The 19819-nt window shown below is 44.2% G+C and overlaps 1 protein-coding gene across 1 annotated transcript in view; it reads right to left on the minus strand.

The window, feature by feature from the left end:
* The window catches only part of ercc6 (excision repair cross-complementation group 6), a 94142-nt gene extending 74587 nt beyond the window's left edge, over positions 1-19555 (minus strand). The window contains exons 1-5 of the mRNA XM_073025671.1: positions 19410-19555; positions 12674-13093; positions 10438-10558; positions 5442-5547; positions 2251-2947 (exon numbers count right to left, since the gene is read on the minus strand). Of these exons, the coding sequence (XP_072881772.1) occupies positions 2251-2947; positions 5442-5547; positions 10438-10558; positions 12674-13083 (1334 nt within the window). The 5' untranslated portion in view covers positions 13084-13093; positions 19410-19555. The remainder of the gene's footprint in view (positions 1-2250; positions 2948-5441; positions 5548-10437; positions 10559-12673; positions 13094-19409) is intronic.
* Positions 19556-19819: the final 264 nt, after the last annotated feature.

The following is a 19819-nucleotide window of genomic DNA, read 5'->3' on the forward strand; positions in this document are numbered from 1 at the left end:
ATTATCCCGTCAAGCATTAAAGAAGCCTAGGGAGCTTAAGATAAAAGAACCTTTAGCAGACATTGAACACAATATGATTGAGTTCAACTTGAAAGTTGACAGGGAGAAAATAAAGTCTGACATAGCACTATTTCAGTGGAGTAAAGGAAATTACAGTGGTATGAGAGAGGAGCTGGCCAAAGTAAATTGGAAGGAGATCCTGACAGAGATGACAGCAGAGCAGCAATGGCATTAGCTTCTGGAAAAAATGATGTGTTCCAAAAACGAAGAAATACTCAGCTGGCAAAACAGTACAACCGTGGCTGACAAGGGAAGTCAATACTAACTTAAAAGCAAAAGAGAGGGTATACAACAGAGCAAAAATTAGCAGGAAGGTAGAGGATTGGGAAGCTTTTAAAAACCTACTGAGAGCAACTGAAAGAATCATTATGAGGGAAAAGATGAAATATGAAAGCAAGCTAGCACACAACAAAGTGGATAGTAAAAGCTTTTTCAGGTATGTAAAATATAAAAGAGAGATGAGAGTGGATATTGGGCTGCTATAAAAAATAACTGACTGAGAAATCACCCGGAGAAATCATAACGGGGGACAAGGAGATGACAGATGAACTAAATGAGTATTTTGCATCAGTGTTCACTGTGGAAGACATTAGCAATGTGCCAAGTGTTGAACGGTGTGAAGGAAGAGAAGTGAGTGCAGTTACTATTACAAGGGAGAAGATGCTCAAACCTAAGGGTACACAAGTCACCTGGACCAGATGAACTACACCCGAGGGTTCTAAAAGAGCTAGCGGTAAAGATTGTGGAGCATTAGTAATGACCTTTCAAAAATCATTGGATTCTGACATAGTGCCAGAGGACAGGAAAATTGAAATAAGAGGAAGGCAGCAGAAGTTATAGACCAGTTAGCCTGACCTCAGTGGTTGGGAAGATGTTGGAGTCAATTGTTAAGGATGAAGTGATGGAGTACTTGGTGACATAGGACAAGACAGGCCAAAGTCAGCATGGTTTCCTTCAGGGAAAATCTTGCCTGACGAACCTGTTGGAATTCTTTGAGAAGATTACAAGTAGGTTAGATAAAGGGGATGCAGTGAATGTTATATTTTTGGACTTTCAGAAGAAGGTCTTTGACAAAATGCCACACATGAGGCTGCTGACCAAGTTAAGAGCCCATGGTATTACAGGAAAGTTACTGGCACGGTTAGAGCATTGGTTGATTGATTGGTAGGAGGCAGCGAGTGGGAATAAAAGGATCCTTTTTCTGGTTGGCTGCCAGTGACTAGTGGTGTTCAGCAGGGGTTGGTGTTGGAACCTCTTCTTTTTATGCTGTATATCGATGATTTAGATGATGGAATAGATGGCTTTGTTTGCAGATGATAAGAAGATTAGTGGAGGGGCAATGTTGAGAAAACAGGTAGGCTGCAGAAGGACTTAGATCAGGAGAATGGGCAAGAAAATGGAAAATGCAAGGTCATGTACTTTGGTAGTAGAAATAAATGTGCAGACTATTTTCTAAACAGGGAGAAAATCCAGAAACCTGAGATGCAAAGGGACTTGGGAGCCCTTGTGCAGAACAACCTAAATGTTAACTTGCAGGTGCAGTCGATGGTGAGGAAGGCAAATGCAATGTTAGCATTCATTTCAAGAGGTCTAGAATACAAGAGCAGGGATGTGATGCTGAGGCTTTATAAGGCACTGGTGAGGCCTCACCTTGAGTATTGTGAACAGTTTTGGGCTCATCTAAGAAAAGATGTGCTGGCATTGGAGAGGGTTCAGAGGAGGCTCACAAGGATGATCTTTATCCATTATCTGCATTGGATCAGGAATCCTTCAGAAAAAATTCAATCCTCCAAATTTGCTTTATTTTAATACATCCACATTTTCACTCACACAGTGATTAAATAATGGCACCATAGCATAGCGGTTAGCATTACGGTTTACAGTATCAGCAACACAGCTTCAATTCACGCACTGTCTATAAGGAGTTCGTACCTTCTCCCTGTGACTGTGTGGGTTTCCTCCAGGTGCTCCAGTTTCTACACGTACAATGGTGGTAGCTTAATCAGTCAATGTAAATTATCCCATGATTAGGCTAAGGTTAAATAGGGGATTGCTGGGCAGTGAGGCTCAAAGGGCCAGAAGGGCCTGTTCCGTGCTGTACCCCAATAAATAAATAATTAAAATAAACACAATACCCTGTGCTGCAACTGTCAAGTAGCCTTATTCGTTATAAAGCAAAAGCCTGCTCACCTTAATCGTTTCCGGTACAGATCCTCATTTCCATCATCCACATATTTTCTCAGTTTGTGTTTCGCTTCATCCCCTGAGCTTGCAGAGAAATCTGCGTCCACATGCCGAACTTTTTGCCTTTTCTTTTTTACTTTATTGAATCGGTCATGATCCACTAACTCGTCACTGTCATCAGCTACTTCATCTAGATCAAGCAGCTCCTCGTCAGGCACATAGAGGGAGTCCTCACTATCATAGCCTTTGTCCTCTCGTTCTGCTATTGACTGCAGACATGAGCTCTTCCTCACTGGGACTCCTGCTCTAAATTTAATCTCAAGGGCTTTGCTCTGCAATTTCCGCAAATGTTTCTTTAGCTTTTGGTCTGCTTTAGACCTGGTGCCATTCTTCTTATGGCTATGCTTTGAATCCGACGCATGGCCGCTGGAAGTTATAGTTTTATTCTGATTGCTAATTCTTGCCTTTATCTTGCTCTTCTTAATGAGTGGTTTCCTCCGTATTGCCGCCATCTGTGCCTGATCAGCGAGGTACTTTTCAAAATCCGAAGTGTCATTAAGCATGATCTTGCGAGGTTCCTTTTTTGTTTCTTTCTGAGGAATTTTAGTGCCAAAAGGAGTCATCTGTCCTGTACGGATTAGGTGCTCCCACTCTGTTTCCTGCGCAGGCATCAACATACTTCCCAGGGTTGAAGGGCCTGGTTCTGGGATGAACACAAGGATAATCCAGCAAGAGTTTAGCAATTTTCAACAGAAATACTTCTTCTACAGATAATTGTTATAATTATGCTCTACATAGAAGATAATCAATACAGGACAGTACAGACCCTTCAGCCCAGTATGTTGTGCCAGCTTTTTAACCTATTCCAAGACCAATCTAACCCTTCCCTCCCACAAAGCCTCCATTTTTCTTTCATCCATGTGTCTTATCTAAATAGAGTTTTAAAGGCCCCTATTGTTCCTGACTCTACCAGCACTCCTGGAAGGGCAGTCAACACACTCACCAGCCTCTGTGTAAAAAACCTAACTTAGACAAGACATCCCCGTATACTTTCATCCATCATCTTAAAATTTTGCCCCTTATTAGCCATTTTCGCCCTGCGAAGCAGTCTTTAGCTGTCCAATCTATGTAAGCCTCTGTGAAGTCATCTCTCATCCTCCTTCGCTCCACACAGAAAAACTCCAGCTCGCTCAACCTATCCTAATACGACATGCTCTCTAATTCAGGCTACACCCTGATAAATCTCCTCTGCACCCCCTCTAAAGCTTCCACATCCTCCTATAATGAGGTGATCAGAACAGAACACAATATTCCAAGTATGGTCTAACCAGGGTTTTATAGAACATATTAGAAACCAGTAAAATCTGCTACTTCGATCATTCAGGAATGGAAATATTAACATATTTGTCAAGCAGAATACCTAATTAGTGAGCCAAGTTAACCACATCTCCTCCATTTTTCACATCTCTGCTCTGACAACCCCTTCTCTTCCCAAGGATTTAACTCTCCTTGCCCTCTCACTTTCTAAATTCAATAAGCGTCATCAATTTCAATGTGATTCTAACACAATATACATCTTGTCCTCTCCTTTCAGCGTCCTGAAGGAACTTTTTCCTCAGCAATTCCCTGGTTTATAGTTCCAGATCACCAAAGATCTAGGCCTCATATGGAGCCAGTGATCATTAATGGAGAATGTGTGGAGCAGGTTAAGACCTACAAGTATCTGGGAGTACAGTTAGACGAGAAGCTAGACTGGACTGCCAACACAGATGCCTTGTGCAGGAAGGCACAGAGTCGACTGTACTTCCTAAGAAGGTTGGCGTCATTCAATGTCTGTAGTGAGATGCTGAAGATGTTCTATAGGTCAGTTGTGGAGAGCGCCCTCTTCTTTGTGGTGGCGTGTTGGGGAGGAAGCATTAAGAAGAGGGACGCCTCACGTCTTAATAAGCTGGTAAGGAAGGCGGGCTCTGTCGTGGGCAAAGTACTGGAGAGTTTAACATCGGTAGCTGAGCGAAGGGCGCTGAGTGGGCTACGGTCAATTATGGATAACTCTGAACATCCTCTACATAGCACCATCCAGAGACAGAGAAGCAGTTTCAGCGACAGGTTACTACAATGCTCGTCAGACAGGATGAAGAGGTCAATACTCCCCAATGCCATTAGGCTTTACAATTCTACCGCCAGGACTTAAGAACTTTTTAAAAGCTATTATTAATGCTTTTTGAGATAGTGATTTAGATGCATATCATATTTTTTTTACTGAGTTAAGTATTGTATGTAATTAGTTTTGCTACAACAAGTGTATGGGACATTGGAAAAAAGTTGAATTTCCCCATGGGGATGAATAAAGTATCTATCTATCTATCTATTAATCCTCTTTCATAGCACTTTCCCATGCAACTACAGATACAACATCTGTCCTTTACACAAGAGATTCTGCAGATGCTGCAAATCCAGACTAATGCACACAAAATGCTGGAGGAGCTCAGCAGGTCAAGCAGCATCAATGAAGGGGAATAAATAGTTGACATTTTGGGCCGAGATCCCCAGACTTTCTAGAATTCACTTACACTTCCAACTTAAGTGTTTTGCATTTTGTACTTATGATGTTGTTTCTTCTGCATCAGAGGAATGCCACATACATTGGGTGACCAGTTTGCAGGAGGTGGACATCCTTGCCTCTCAAGCCCACTGCACCATTTAATAAGGTCACAGCTGATCTGCTCATCGCTTCAGCTCCACGATCCTGTCTACCTGCAATATCCTCTCATTGCCTGCTTTCCTGATGCTTGAATGGCTCAATTCTTCAAGCAGTTTCATTTTTGTCTGTAGCTTCATAAAATAAAGCCACAGAACATTTTGAATCAGTCAACAAAAAGATATATCAGTAAACTTGATGAAAATTTGGCAATGAAAATCTTTAGAGAAAATACTGTAGTTATTATGCAGAGATTAGGGGTGGGTGGGAGGGAGGAACAGGGCTTCTTTTGCTGTTGTTGTTTATTGCTTGCTGAGTTTTGTGACGTCATGTTCTGTTGAACATCCTTTGTTGGTGCCAGAATGTGTGGCAGCACCTGCGGACTGTCCCCAGTATATCTTTAGGTTGTGTTGGTTGTTAACTCAACCAGCACATTTCAATAAGCTTTGATGTATTTGTGATAAATAAATGATTCTGCATCTAAATCTGGCCATGTTACCTTCTTCACAAGGTTCAAATTCAGCTTCAAGCTTCTGAACATCAGCACCAGAGAGCAGCACCTGTAGACGCTTTTGTTTCGCAGTGATTTTCTTCAACTGTTTCTCCTTAGGAATGAAAAAAAAGTTAGCCACCTTCTGCATCAGTTTTTAACTCTGTTGCAGTAATTAGAAAACTTTATACAACGGCCATACCACAGAAGGATATTCAGCCCATTAGGTCTATACCAACTGCTTGTCAGAGCATCTGATTCCCTCTCAATCCCCTTATAGTTATAGAACACCACAGAAGAGAAACAGGCCTTATGGCCCATCTAGTCCGTACTGACCTATTAATCTGCCTCGTCAACCTTCACCTGGACCATACTACTCCCATCCATATACCTATATATACCTATATATAGCCAGGACTTAAGAACTTTTTAAAAGCTATTATTAATGCTTTTTGAGATAGTGATTTAGATGTATATCATATTTTTTACTGAGTTAAGTATTGTATGTAATTAGTTTTGCTACAACAAGTGTATGGGACATTGGAAAAAAGTTGAATTTCCCCATGGGGATGAATAAAGTATCTATCTATCTATCTATCTATCTATCCAAATTTCTCTTAAATGTTGAAATTGACCCTACATCCACTACATGCATTGACAGCTTGTTCTACACTCTCACCTCCCTCTGAGTGAAGACGTTCCCCCTCATTTTCTCCCTAAATATTTCACCTTTAACCCATGACCTCTTGTTGTAGTCTCATCCTATAACTTAGATCTTCAAGTCCTGGGAACATCCTCGTAAATTTTCTCTGTACTCTTTCAATTTTATTCCATCAGACCAAAACTGCACATTAATATTCCAAATTAAGCCTCACCAAAGTCTTATACAATTTCAACATAACATCCCAACTCCTGTATTCAGTACATTGACTTATGAAGGTGCCAATGTGCCAAAAGCTTTATGAACTTGTTTACTTGTGATGCCGCTTTCAAGGAATTATGGATCTGTACTCCCATATCCCTCTGTTCTACCACATCCTACAGTGCCCTACCGCTCACTGTGCAGTACCTACCCTGGTTGGTCCTCTCCAAGTACGATACCTCACACTTGTTTGCATTAAATTCCATCTGGAATTTTTTCAACCCATTTTTCCAGCTGTTTCAGAACTGGCTCATCCTTATCTGTTTTCTCTTACCAATATAATCGAAAGCAACAATAGAACCTGCCTGCACCACATCCATCTTCACTGTGGAAGATATTAGCAGTGTGCCAGAAATTCAAGAGCTTCAGGGGCAGAAGTGAGTGCAATTGCTATTACTACAGAGAAGGTGCTTGGGAAGCTGAAGGGTCTGAAGGTTGGTAGGTGACCAGATGGACTACACCCCAATGTTCTGAAAGAGGTAGCTGAAGAGAGTGGGGAGGCATTCTTTCAAGAATCACTAGATTTTGGCATGGTTCCAGAGGACTGGAAAATTGTAAATGTCACTCTAAGAAGGGAGGGAGGTGGATGAAAGTTAGTCTGACCCCAGAGGCTGGGAAGATGTTCGAGTCAATTGTAAAGGATGAGGTCTTAAGAGTGCTTGGAGGTACATGATGAAATAGGTCAAAGACAGCATGGTTTCACCAAGAGAAAATTTTCCAAATCTGTTGGAATTCTTTGACGAAATAAGCAGGATAGACAAAGGAGAATTGGTGGATGTTGTGTACTTTGATCTTCATAAGGCCTTTGACAAGGTGCCACACGAGGTGCTCAACAAGATACAGAAAAGATACCAGCATGGATAGAGCATTGGCTGATTGGCAGGAGGCAAAGAGTGGGAATAAAGGGATCCTTTTCTGGTTGGTTGCCGGTGAGTAGTGGTGGTCCTGTTGTGACCTCTTCTTCATACATCATACATCGATGATTTGGATGACGGAATTGATGCCTTTGTGGCCAAGTTTGTGGATAATATGAAGATAGGTGGAGGGACAGGTAGTGTTAAGGAAGCAGGTAGGCTGCAAAAGGGCTTAGACAGAGAATGGGCAAAGAAAAATTCAAAAATATGAGATGCAAAGGGACTTGGGTGACCTCATGCAGGATTTCCTACAGGGCAACTTGCAGGTTGAGTCAGTGGTGAGGAAGGCAAATGCAATGTTAACATTCATTTTGAGAGAACTAGAACATGAAAACAAGAATGTAATGCTGAGGCCTTGTAAGTCTGGTGAGGTCTCACTTGGAGTATTGTGAGCAGTTTTCAGCTGCTGACGCGTGCTGACATTGGAGAGGATTTAGAGGAGGCTCACAAGAATAATTCAAATGAAAGGATTATCATATGAGGAGCATTTAATGGCTCTGGGTTTGTTCTCTCTAGGGTTTAGAAGAATGAGGAGGGATCTCATTGAAACCTATTGAATGCTAAGAGGCCTAAATAGAATGGCTGTTTGAGAGGATGTTTCCTATAGTAGAGGAGTCTAGAACCAGAGGGCACAGCCTCAGAATAGAGGGATGTCCATTTAGAACAGAGATGAGGAGGAATTTCTTTAGCCAGAGGATAGTGAATCTGTTGAACTTGTTGCCACAGGTGGCTGTGGAGGCCAAGTCATTGGGTATATTTCAGGCGGAGGTTGATAGGTTCTTGATCAGTCAGAGTGTGAAAGGTTACGGACAGAATGCAGTTGAGAGGGAAAATGGATCAGTCATGATGAAATGGTGCAGCAGCCCAGTGGGCCGAATGGCCTAATTCTGTTCCTATCACTTATGGTCTTATGGAATCACTAGGCTGTACCTTTCTTTCACTAGTCTCGGCTTTCAAACTGCCAGATTCACAGAGTAACACAGCATGGTATCCAGCCCTTCAGCCCATGCAGACCATGCTGAAAAAGAAGCCTGTCTGAGCTAGTCACGTTTGCCTGCATTTGGCTCATATCCCGCAAAAGCTGTCCTATCCATGTACCTGTCCAAGTGCCAGGGCAGAAATGGTTAATACGAAGGGGCATTACCTTAAGAGGAAAGTATGGGGGGGGGATGTGAGAGGTAAGATTTTTTTACATAGTGTTTGGTGTGTGCAACACCCTGCCAAGGGTGGTGGTAAAGACAGATACATTAGGGACTTTTAAAAGACTTAGATACACTAATGGAAGAAAAATTCAGGGCTATATGGGAGGGAAGGGTTAGATTTATCTTGGACTAGCAACATTGGGACCAAAGGCCCTGTACTGTGCTGTTCTATGTCTGACCTACTGAGAACACTGTTATAAATGAATTTTATTCTATCTGATTTAATGTCTCATAGGCCAATTCTGAAGTGGGTTTTACTCACTCCTCAGAAAATAATGAAGGTAAAGAATTCTCACAAAATCCTAGCTTGTGTCAAATGCTGAGCCACAGAGGTTAGGGACACCATATGGACACAGCAGCTGTCATGCCATTGACAAAGATTTGGGAACCTACTAATCTTCCTTCAAAGATCAAAGGGAGGGCCGGAGGGAAAGAAGATTGTATAGAATTAGTGTAGGTTGGTATAGAAGTAGTTAGTACTGAAAAGTTTGAGATTTTTTAAGGCATCAGTCAGTCTGCACTTGGACAGTTTTGGGCCCCTTATCTAAGAAAGGATATGCTGACATTGGAGAGGGTCCAGAGGAGGTTCACAAAAATGATTCCGGGAGTGAAGTAACAGAGGGGTGGAGTGAAGTCAAGATGGCGCTAAACAGCAACTCCTTTGCTTGCATCTTTGGAAACAGCTCTATTTCTATCTTTGATATCTCTTATCTTTCTTTTCAAGGTTCGTTTGCAGACCCTGACCTGGGATTACACTCTGACTTGGATTCTTTGCAGGAATGGGACCAGCTCTCAGGGCCTCACTAGCAGCTGCTTCTTGATATCCTAAGGACGCAGCCTGGAAGGCGAGCGTGCCTTCTGGGTTCCGGATTTCTGTGGCTCTGGAGACATGCTGATTCTAGGCGTCATGGTGACTAAAGCGTCATGGGAGAACATGGAACATCAGGGGCAGCAGGCTAGCTGCCGGGGGTTGTGTGTTCAAAGAGCTGCGCCTTTCTGGTGACAACTCTCTGGGTGCAGAGCTCAGAAAAAGCAAAGCGACAGACTTTTAACATCGTAAATCAGTAAGTTGTTTGTTACGTCTCCCCTCTTGCTGTGAAACAGGGACACCTCTTTTTTCCTTATAGGGGGAGGGAGAGGAGGAGGGGGACAGAGAGGGAGATGAAGACCCAGAGTTATGTCGAATGACCAGGTGAGTGAGTAGTCTGTGGGGTACTGCAAGTCTGTGCCTTTATTGATGCTTGCTGCATGCTTAAGTGCTCGGTGGAGGGCGTTGCTGCTTTTTTGTGGACGTGGGGGGGGGGGGGGGTCGTTGTTTTGCTGTGGCCTGTGCATGCGTGGGCTTTGGGGTTCTAACATTTTAACTGTCATTCATTCTCTGGGGCACTCCTCCGCTTTCGTGGATGTTTGCAAAGAAAAATAATTTCAAGATTTATATTGTATACATTTACCTGATATTAAATGTACCTATTGAAAGAGTTAATGTATGAGGAACATTTGATGGCTCTGGGCCTGTACTCATTGGAATTTAAGAGAATGGGGATGGGGCGGGGGGAGGGATTTCATCAAAACCTATTGAATATTGAAAGGCCTTTAGGTGGGGAATGTAGAGAGGATGTTTCCAGTAGTGGGTGAGTGCAGGACCAGAGGGCACAGCCTCAGAATAGAGGGATTTCTATTTAGAACATAGATGAGGAAGAATTTGTTTAGCCAGAGGGTGGTGAATCTGTGGAATTCATTGCCACAGACGGTTGTGGATGCCAGGTCAATAAGTAAATTTAAAGCAGAGGCTGATAGCTTCTTGATTAGTCAGGGTGTCAAAGGTTATGGGGAGAAGGCAGGAGAACGGGGTTGAGAGGGATAATAAATCAGACATGATGGAATGGTGGAGCAGATTGTGGTACCGAATGATCTTATGGTCTGAAATCCAAGTACCTAGTGCGAGATATGGAGCAAAGGGGTCTTACCTTGTTTTCTTTCTGCCTCTTCACGGACTCCAGCTTCCTGCTTATGTCTTTATTTGTAGCAGCATGAGGAGTCAACTGCTCAATGATCCTGTTGGTGTGTTTCAGACATGTTGTAGTGGACCTACAATGGATGGAAAGTATACAAAGTGTCACACAAACTAGTTCAAAGCAGAAAACATTCTTAACTTTTAATCTGGCAATTGCTGCATTAATTCCATCAGAAGAAGATTCAAGATTTAAATTTAATTATTATGTGTACATCAAATCATACAGTGAAATGTGGTGCTTGTGTTAACAAGCAACACACCCAAGGAGGTGTTGTGGGAAAGCTGCAAGTGTTGCCACACATTCCACACCAACATAGCATGCTCATAATGCTCGGCAGAACACAGATCAGTAGTCAATCTCAACTTGGAGATGAAATTAAATTTCAGCGTGTAACAGCTGAGGTCAGGTGGAACTCAGTTTGTGGTCAGTATTGTAATGGAACTCTGAAATGCTAGTTTGCAATATTGTTCACATCCAAGGTTCCAAAATGACTTCCTTTTCATCAGTATCAGCAACAAGACATGGCTGAATGTGGCATTTAAGTGGAAGCAAACTGCTGAGATCTGATGGCCGAGGCCTGGGTCTACAAGTCCACTGGGGAAGTCGAAGCCCAGTGTCTACAATCTGCAAGTCTGTTGAAGGCCAGAGGCGGCCTGTCTTGGGGTTGGAGGGACTGTGTTCGTGTGAGTATGTGGGTGCTTGGTAGGGAGAAATAGGGCTCATTTTACTGTTGTTGTTTTGTTGCTTGTTGTGTTCTGCATTGTTTTGCTGAGCATGGTGGAAGTGTTGCCTGGCTATGTTAGCAGCAGAGCTTGTGGCCCCCAGCACATCCTTATGATGTTGTTCACACAAATGACACATTGCACTGTATGTTTCAATGAATGTGTGATAAATAAAGTGAATCTCAATCTGAATCAGATCCTGAAATTGAAGTGTTTGTTTTTGCTTTAAATCTAAAAAGTAGAAGTATCTCAATTCACCAGCAGCTATCAACTTCATCCAGAATTCTTGAATTGTGATTTCTTACTTTGCAACAGTATGCTCCTTCTCCCTTTTCAACATTTTAGGGGCACTCAGTAGGTAATGCAAATATGGAACACACAGAGGAAGTGGTGGATGTGGGCTCGATTTCAGCACTGAAGAGAAATTGTTTAAGTACTTGGATGGGAGAGACTGGCTATGAAAGGAAGAGAGTTGAGCAACCCATCCCAGTGCTACAGGAACGCCAGTGGAAGCTCTGGAGAACTCTTCCCTGGGAGTGGAAGGATTCACCAAGATGATACCCCTGGAGATAATGTAAAAGACTGATCTGGGACAGAGGAATCTGGTGAGATATGGTCGGTGGCTGATTCCCAAGAGGAGTGATGGGCTTAAGTAAAAAGGATGAGAGGATGTGGGGGGCTATGGTCCAGGTGCAGCTCAATGGGACTTAGCAGAATAATAGCATGGCACAGTCTAGATGGGCCACAGGGCCTGATTCCATGCTGTAGTACTGTGTGACTCTAAGTGTTCCACTGAAACTTGGGAGAGATGGGATAGAGTGCTATGGTTGACCACGGAAGGAATTATCCTTGTTTCTACACTTTGTGCCCCTGACAGTGAACATTTCAGGCAAAATAAATTCTGAATCCCAAAACAAGATTTCTATTTTCCTACTGAGAACTGCCAACTGAGCAATACCTCAGGAAAGATTAGCCTTGTCACAGGCACTGTATATTGAAACATACAGTGAAATGCATCTTTTGCATCAACAACAAATACAGTCCAAGAATGTGCTGGCAATGAGCCCGCAAATGTCACCATGCTTCCGGTGACAACATAGCATGCCCACAACTTATGAACCCTAACCCATACATCTTTGGAATGTGGGAGGAAACTGGAGCACCCGGAGGAAACCCACACGGTCATGGGAAGAATGTACAAACTCCAAACAGACAAAGGAAGAAACCCATGCAGTCACGGGGAGAAGGTACAAGTCCAGCCTGGAACTGAACCCACATCACTGGAGCTGTGAAGCATTATGCTAGCCGCTACACTACTTTTGGGTTTTGGAGTTGCAGAGCTTGATGGGATCACATTCCAGAGTTTGTGACATTCACAGGACACAAACTGACAGCCTAGAAGCATTCTTCAGAAACCAAGCACAGAATGTTAAATTCAATCATTTCATTCTAGCATGACTTCATACCTCAACTCGTCCAATAATGAATAGTATTCCTTTTCTGCTTCTGCTCTTCTGGCTGCTTGGCTGGCTTCATTAATAGCTTGGTCCACTTGTTGTAAAACTCCTCGCTCCAGCACATCCTGGTCATAGACATCCACTCCCAGGCTCTGCAGCTCCATAACCTGGGCACTCTGCTCCACCACCTGGATCTGCTGACGGTCGATGTGGAGTACCTTCGGAGCAGTCTGCACCTCGGCCACAGGGAAGGCAGCCGAAGTGGATGGTCTGCTGTTGGAGGCATCAGGGTCAGCTGAACCCTCAGTGATGAATCCAAATGACTGCTGGCTCTCCGGGTGAGCCACTGGGGCAGTAGGAGCCTCATCTGGACCTGGGCCATCTGTAGTCTGGGTTGAGGGGGCTTCTTCAGCTGGCATGATCTTCAGCCTGCAACAGGTGCAGAGAGAACACTGTCAAAGACTGCAACATGATAATCAATTACAAGAGCATCTTGGTTAATGGTGAAAGGTGAAATATTTAAGGGGAACCTAAGGGGGGAACTTCTTCACTCAGAGGTTGGAGTGAGTGTGGACCGAGTGGTAAATGCAGGTTCCATTGCAATACTTAAGAGAAGTTTGGATAGATACATGGATGGGAGGGGTATGGAGGATTGTAGTCCAGGTGCAGGTCTATGGGACTGCACAGAATAATAAGTTTGGTACAGGTAGATAGATCAAAGGGCCTGTTCCTGTGTTCTAATGCTCTATAAACTCTATATGAAATGAACAGGCTTTGAATAAATTGGAAATTTAAAGTACATTAATTATCAAAGTATGCACACCATATACAACCTTGATATTTGTCTCCTTGCAGGCTGCTACCAAGAAAGGAACAAAATAGAATCCACAAGAAACCCCACGCAGAAAGACAATCCGATGTGTGAAAGAAAAGAACAATTTGTGTAAGCAATAAAAAAGTAAACAAATAACACACAGAACATGAACTGCAAAGACCCTGAAAGTGAGTGCAGTCACGGAGAGAGTTCAGCACTGAGGTGAGTGAAACTGGTCCAGGAGTCTGATTGCTACAGGGCACCAACTGCTCCCGAACCTAGCGAAGTAGACCCAAGAATCCTGCACCTGATGGTAACAGCAAGAAGAGAGGGAGATGGGTCAAATGCAGGCAGATGGGACAGGCTCAGGTGGGGAATCCTGGCTGACATTGGGGTAGCGAGCGGAACACTAATGGTGCCAATTACCTTAGTGTATGTGACAGACTGGGAAATGTTGACCAAGATGTCATCTACAAGTCAAGCAAAGACACAGGGGTGGCAGCAGATTATCAGCAGGTCAGACAGCATCTATGAAGGTAGGGGGTTATCAGTGAACAGGCTGCATCTATGAAGATGGGATAATTAACATTTTGTTTTGAAACCTTGCAGCAGCCTCTACAGATTCTGTTCAAAGGTGTACAATTGTTGAACTGTAAGTATATAGAAACTTTGGTGAGAGTATATCAAAAATATTCTACAGACACAAGATACTGGAACCTGGAGCAATAAGGAATAGGCGAAGTTTCAGGTTCTAGTGCATTGTCCCAACTCCAACTCAACAGCAAACAGACCAAGGAATTGTTTGAAGACTTCAGGAAGAGGAAGTCAGGAAATACACCCAGGCTTCATTGAAAGCTCAAAGTAAACTTATTATGAAAGTACATATATGTCACCATATACACCCTGAGGTTTATTTTCTTGTAGGCATACTCAATAAATGCATAATAGAATTAACTATAAAACAATCAATGAAAGACCACACCAACCTGGTGTGTAAAAGACAACAAACTGCAAATACAAAAGACAGAGATAATAATAATAATAATAAGCAATAAATATAGAGAACATGAGATGAAGAGTCATTGAAAGTGAATTCATAGTTGTGAGAACACTTCAATGATGGGGTAACTGAAGTGATCCCTTTTTGTTCAAGAGCCTGATGATCGAGGGGTAATAACTGTTCCTGACCCAGGTGGTGTGGGTCCCAAGGCTCCTGTACCTTCTTCTTGATGGTAGTAGCAAGCACGTCCTGGGTGGTGGGGGTCTCTGATGATGGATGCTGCTTTTCTATGGCTACGCTTCATGTAGATGTGTTTAATGGTAGGGAGGGCTTTAGCCATGATGGACTGGGTTGTTTCCACTACTTTTTGTCTTTTTGTAGGGTCTTCCATTCAAGGGCACTGGTTTTTTCTACACAAGGCTTTCCACTACCCATCTACAGAAGTTTGTCAAAGTTTTAGATGCCATGCCGAACCTTCGCAATCCTAAGGGAATGGAGGCATTGCCGTGCTGGGCTCAGGACAGGTCCTCTGAAATGACAACACTGAAGAATTTAAAGCTGCTGACCCTCCTTCTGCATCTGATTCCCATGGTCCTCCGGTTTCCTCCTCCTGAAGTCAATAATCAGCTGGTTTTGATGACATTGAGTAAGAGAAAATCTGGCCACTCAGCCAGATTTTCACTCTCTCCCCTATATTCTGATTCGTCATCACCTGTGATTCGGCCTGCAACAGCGGTGTTGTCAGCAAACTTAAATATGGCATTGGAGCTGTGCTTAGCCACACAGTCATAGGTATAAAGTGAGTAGAGCAGAGGGCTAAGCACACAGCCTTGTGGTGCACTGATGCTGATGGAGATTATGGAGGAGATATTGTTGCCAATCTGAACTGAGTGAGGTCTGTAAGTGAGGATCCAACTGCACAAGATATTGAGGCTAGGGTCATGAGGCTTATTAATTTTGAAGGGATGATAGTGTTGAACCCTGAGCAGTCCTGGTGTATGCTTCTTTGCTGTCCAGGGTTGAGTGAAGAGTAACTGAGATGGCATCTGCTATGGACCTGTTGCTTCAGGATGCAAATTGTTATGGATCCAAGTTGCTTCTCAGGCAGGAGCTGATATGTTTCATCATCAACCTCTCAAAACAACCTATCACCATGGATCACACACAAAATGCTGATGGAACGCAGCAGGCCAGGCAGCATCTATAGAAGGAAACACTGTTGACGTTTCGGGCTGAGACCCTTCGTCAGGACTAACTGAAAGAAAAGATAGTAAGAGATTTGAAAGTAGGAGGGGGAGGGGGAAATCTGAATTGATAGAAGACAGGAGGGGGAGGGGTGAAGCTAAGAGCTGGAAAGGTGATTGGCAAAAGGGAACAGAGCTGGAGAGGGGAAAGGATCATGGGACGGGAGGCCTAGGGAGAAAGGGGGAGGAGAGTACCAGAGGGAGATGGAGAACAGGCAAAGAGTATTGGGCAGAGAGGAAAAAAAGAGGGGAAATAAATAAATAAATCAGGGATAGGGTAAGAAGGGGAGGAGAGGCATTAACAGAAGTTAGAGAAATCAATGTTCACGCCATCAGTTTGGAGGCTACCCTGATGGAATATAAGGTGTTGTTCCTCCAACCTTCATCTTGACAGTACAGGAGGCCATGGATAGACATATCAGAATGGGAACGGGACATGGAATTAAAATGTGTGGCCACTGTGTTGCTTGAATTTCCAGCATCTCCAGATTACCTCGTGTTTGCGTTTTTAAATTCACTACTGCGAAGCCTCTGCCAGTAATGCCTACACTGAAAAAATATCACCATGGATGTAAGTGCTACTGGACTTACATTGAGGTAGGCTACCATGTTCTTCTTAGCACCTGTATAAATGAAGCCTGCTCAAACTCTGAAGTGAGAGGTTAAAGATCTCAGTGAACACTCCAGCTGGTTGATCAGGCAGGTCTTTAGTACTTGGCCAGGTACCCCGTCTGGGCCAGATGCTTTCCCTTAGTTCAGCCTCTTGAAGGATGCTCACACGTCAGCCTGACACTGAAATCACAGAATCATTGGGGGCTGTGCGAGTTTGTGATATTTCTTCTATGTTTTGATGGTCAAAGTGAGCAGAGAAGGCATTGAGCGCATCTGGAAGCGAAGCTTTGTTGTTGCCTATGTCGCTCAATTTAACTTTATAAGAGGTATTCAAGCCCTGCCATAACTGTCAAGTATATTTCACTGATTCAATTTTAGTCCGGAATTACCTCTTCGTCTGTAAGATGTTTTTCCAGAGATTGTACCTGGACCTCTTGTATTTTACCTGGTCGCCAGAGTTGAACGTCTCTGATTTTTACCCTCAGCTGGTTGTGGATCTCATGGTTCATCAAGGGCTTCTGGTTGGGGCAGACTGGGAATGATTTTGTGGGGACACACTCGTCTACAACTGTTTTAATAAAGTCCGAGTCAATCATGCTGTCTTCATTCCGATCCTCAAATGAGTTCTGCAACACAGGCCAGTGCACTTACTCGAAGCAATCCCATAACCACTTTTATGCCTCCCTCTTTGTTGTCCTTATCTCTGGAGATTTGGTCTTTAGTCTCTGTGTGTATGCAGGTAGGAGGAGAGCCACGTGTTAAGATTTATCAAAATGCAGTCTAGGCATGTAATGGTAGGCATTCCTCATCGTAATTTAACAGTGGTTTATTGTGTTGGGACCTCTGCTGCTACAGGTTATGTGCTGTTGGCCACTTGTGGTATGTAAACAGCAGTCAGGATTATGGAGAACCCCCTTGGGAAATAAATTGGATGGTATTTGACCATTAAGTGTTCAAGGTTGTGGAAGAAGAGTTCAACACCACCACCACCACATCAGAGCAGTACAGAGTTTACCATGAAGCACACTTCTCCACCTCGTCTTTTCCGATCAGCATATGGGTCCTGCTGGAAGGGCCTCGGCCTGAAATGTCGACTGTTTATTCCCATCCAGATGCTGCCTGACCTGTTGAGCTCCTCTAGCACACTGCATGCATTGCTACCGGTCTGATCATCATATTTGGCGAGCTGAGAGTAAGCACTGCCTCATTAAAATATAGAACACAACAATCTCTCATTTCCCTCAGATACAGCAATCTCACCCTCAGGTCTTTAGTTCTGTTCTCCAGCAATTGCACATTTGCTAGCAAGATGCTGGGTAGAGAGGGCCTTATCCCTCTGTGTTTCAGCCTGGCTTGGAGGTTCACTGCCCTGTCTTGTTCCCAATTGTGGTGATGAACCCTCATCTGTTTAAAGATGCCGCACCTACTTGCTTGAGAGTTAAGTCTGCTGAGTCCTTCATAAGATTGTGAAATCTGTAAGATCATTAAGTTGCTTAAAAGTACATTGAAAGGGAGAGCAACTTTAAATTCCTGGGAGTCAATACACCAAAGAATCTATCACGGGCCAAACATATTGAGGTAATCATGAAGAAGGCACAACAGCAGCTGTAAACTGTAAAGAGTTTGAGATTTGTTACATATGTCACCAGAAACTAGCATATTTCTACAGTTGTGCGGTGGAGAGCATTTTGACTGGTCGAATCACCTCCTGGTATGCAAGCTCCAATTCGCAAGATTAAGTTCAAAGTACACTTCACCATATAAAACCTGATAATCATCTTCCTGCGGGCACACTCAGCAAATCTATAGAATAGTAACTGTAACAGGATCAATGAAAGATCAACTAGAATGCAGAAGACAACAAACTGTCCAAATGCAAATATAATAGCAATAAATGACAAGAACATGAGATAACGAGTGAGCTCATTGATTGTAGGGACATTTCAATGATGAGGCAAGTGAGTGTTGTTATCTCCTTTTATTCAATAGCCTGATGGTTGAGGGGTAGCAACTGTTCTTGAACCTGGTGGTGCGAGTCCTGAGGCTCCTGTACCTTCTACCTGATGACAGCTGCAAGAAAAGAGCACGGCCGGGGTGGTGGGGATCTCTAATGACAGATTCTGCATTCCTACAACAGCATTTCACATAGATGTGCTCAGTGGTTGGGAGATCTTTAACTGTTATGTACTGGGCTGAACACACTACCTTTTGCAGGATTTTCTGTCAAAAGCATTGGTGTTTCCATAGAAGGTTGTGACGCAGCCAGTCAGTACACTCTCCACCGCACATCTATATAAGTTTGTCAAAGTTCTAGACGTCATGCAGAATCCCCCCAAACTCTTAAGCCGAGGTGCTGCGGTGCTTTCTTTGCAATTATGGACCTTCTGAAATAACTCTTTGGAATTTAACAGATGCTGTAGCAGGTGGTGGACTTATCCAGCTCAATCATGGATGCAAACATCCCCACCATCCAGGACATGCCCTCTTCTCATTACTACCACTGGGGAGGAGATACATGAGCTTGAAGACTCCACGCAACGATTCAGGAACAGCTTCTTCCCCTTTGCCACCAGATTTCTGATTCTTTTGTTTATTTTTGTAATTTGCACTGATTGTATGCCTTTCACTACACCACTGTCACAAAACAACAAACTGAAGTCTGTGATAACAGACCCGATTCTGAAACGTCCACAATTCCTCATGTCCCTACAGACGCTGCCCGACCCGCAGACCGGTTGTGGTGGGCAGGTTAGTTCCTGTTACTGCGGAAAGAGCTGCTTCGCCGAGCCGGTCGCCCGAAGAGACCTGGGAGATGGGCCTGTGCTGCCCGGGGCTTGACAGCGAAGATGTCTGCCCGAGCTGAGCGGGGAGTGGGGCGCGGAGGAAGGAGAGGAGAGGAGAGGAGAAGGGGACTGGGGCTGGACCAGCGTCAGGTATTGGGACTCCGGACCCAGGGGAGACCCGTCTTTCCCTGGTCCGGCCGTGCGGTCAGGACCCTACACATAAACCCAGCCCCGGGTCCCATTGTCACCCCGCAGCCCAGGTACGGCCTCAGTTCCCCCACCCCCACCTCACCTCTCGGGCAGGGCACCGGACTCTCACTACGACCCGCCTGGCAACAAAGCACGGGGCTGCCTCTTCACCGCGGCCCGTCCGGGAACCGTGGTCCCCTCGCCACAGCGACACCCACAGGAGCGGAGGAGCACCCATGACTCCTACTTGATGGGAAGACAAACCTCCTTAGCGACACCTACTGAACGGGAGGATTACACCCACATTCCACAGTCACAAAACCCTACTGAATGGGAAGACAGTCCCCTCTCGCCACAGCGCCACCTACAGAGCGGGAGGACAAACCCCCTCCCGTCCCCGTGACATCTGCCGAGAACAAACCGTCCCACAGCGACCCTCGAAGGCCGGGAAGATGGAGGCTCATTCTCACTGTAGCGGCACCTGCAGGAAGAGTCAGGAACACCCCGTCATGG

This window comes from Hemitrygon akajei, chromosome 21 (assembly GCF_048418815.1).
Source record: "Hemitrygon akajei chromosome 21, sHemAka1.3, whole genome shotgun sequence".
Lineage (NCBI taxonomy): Eukaryota > Metazoa > Chordata > Chondrichthyes > Myliobatiformes > Dasyatidae > Hemitrygon > Hemitrygon akajei.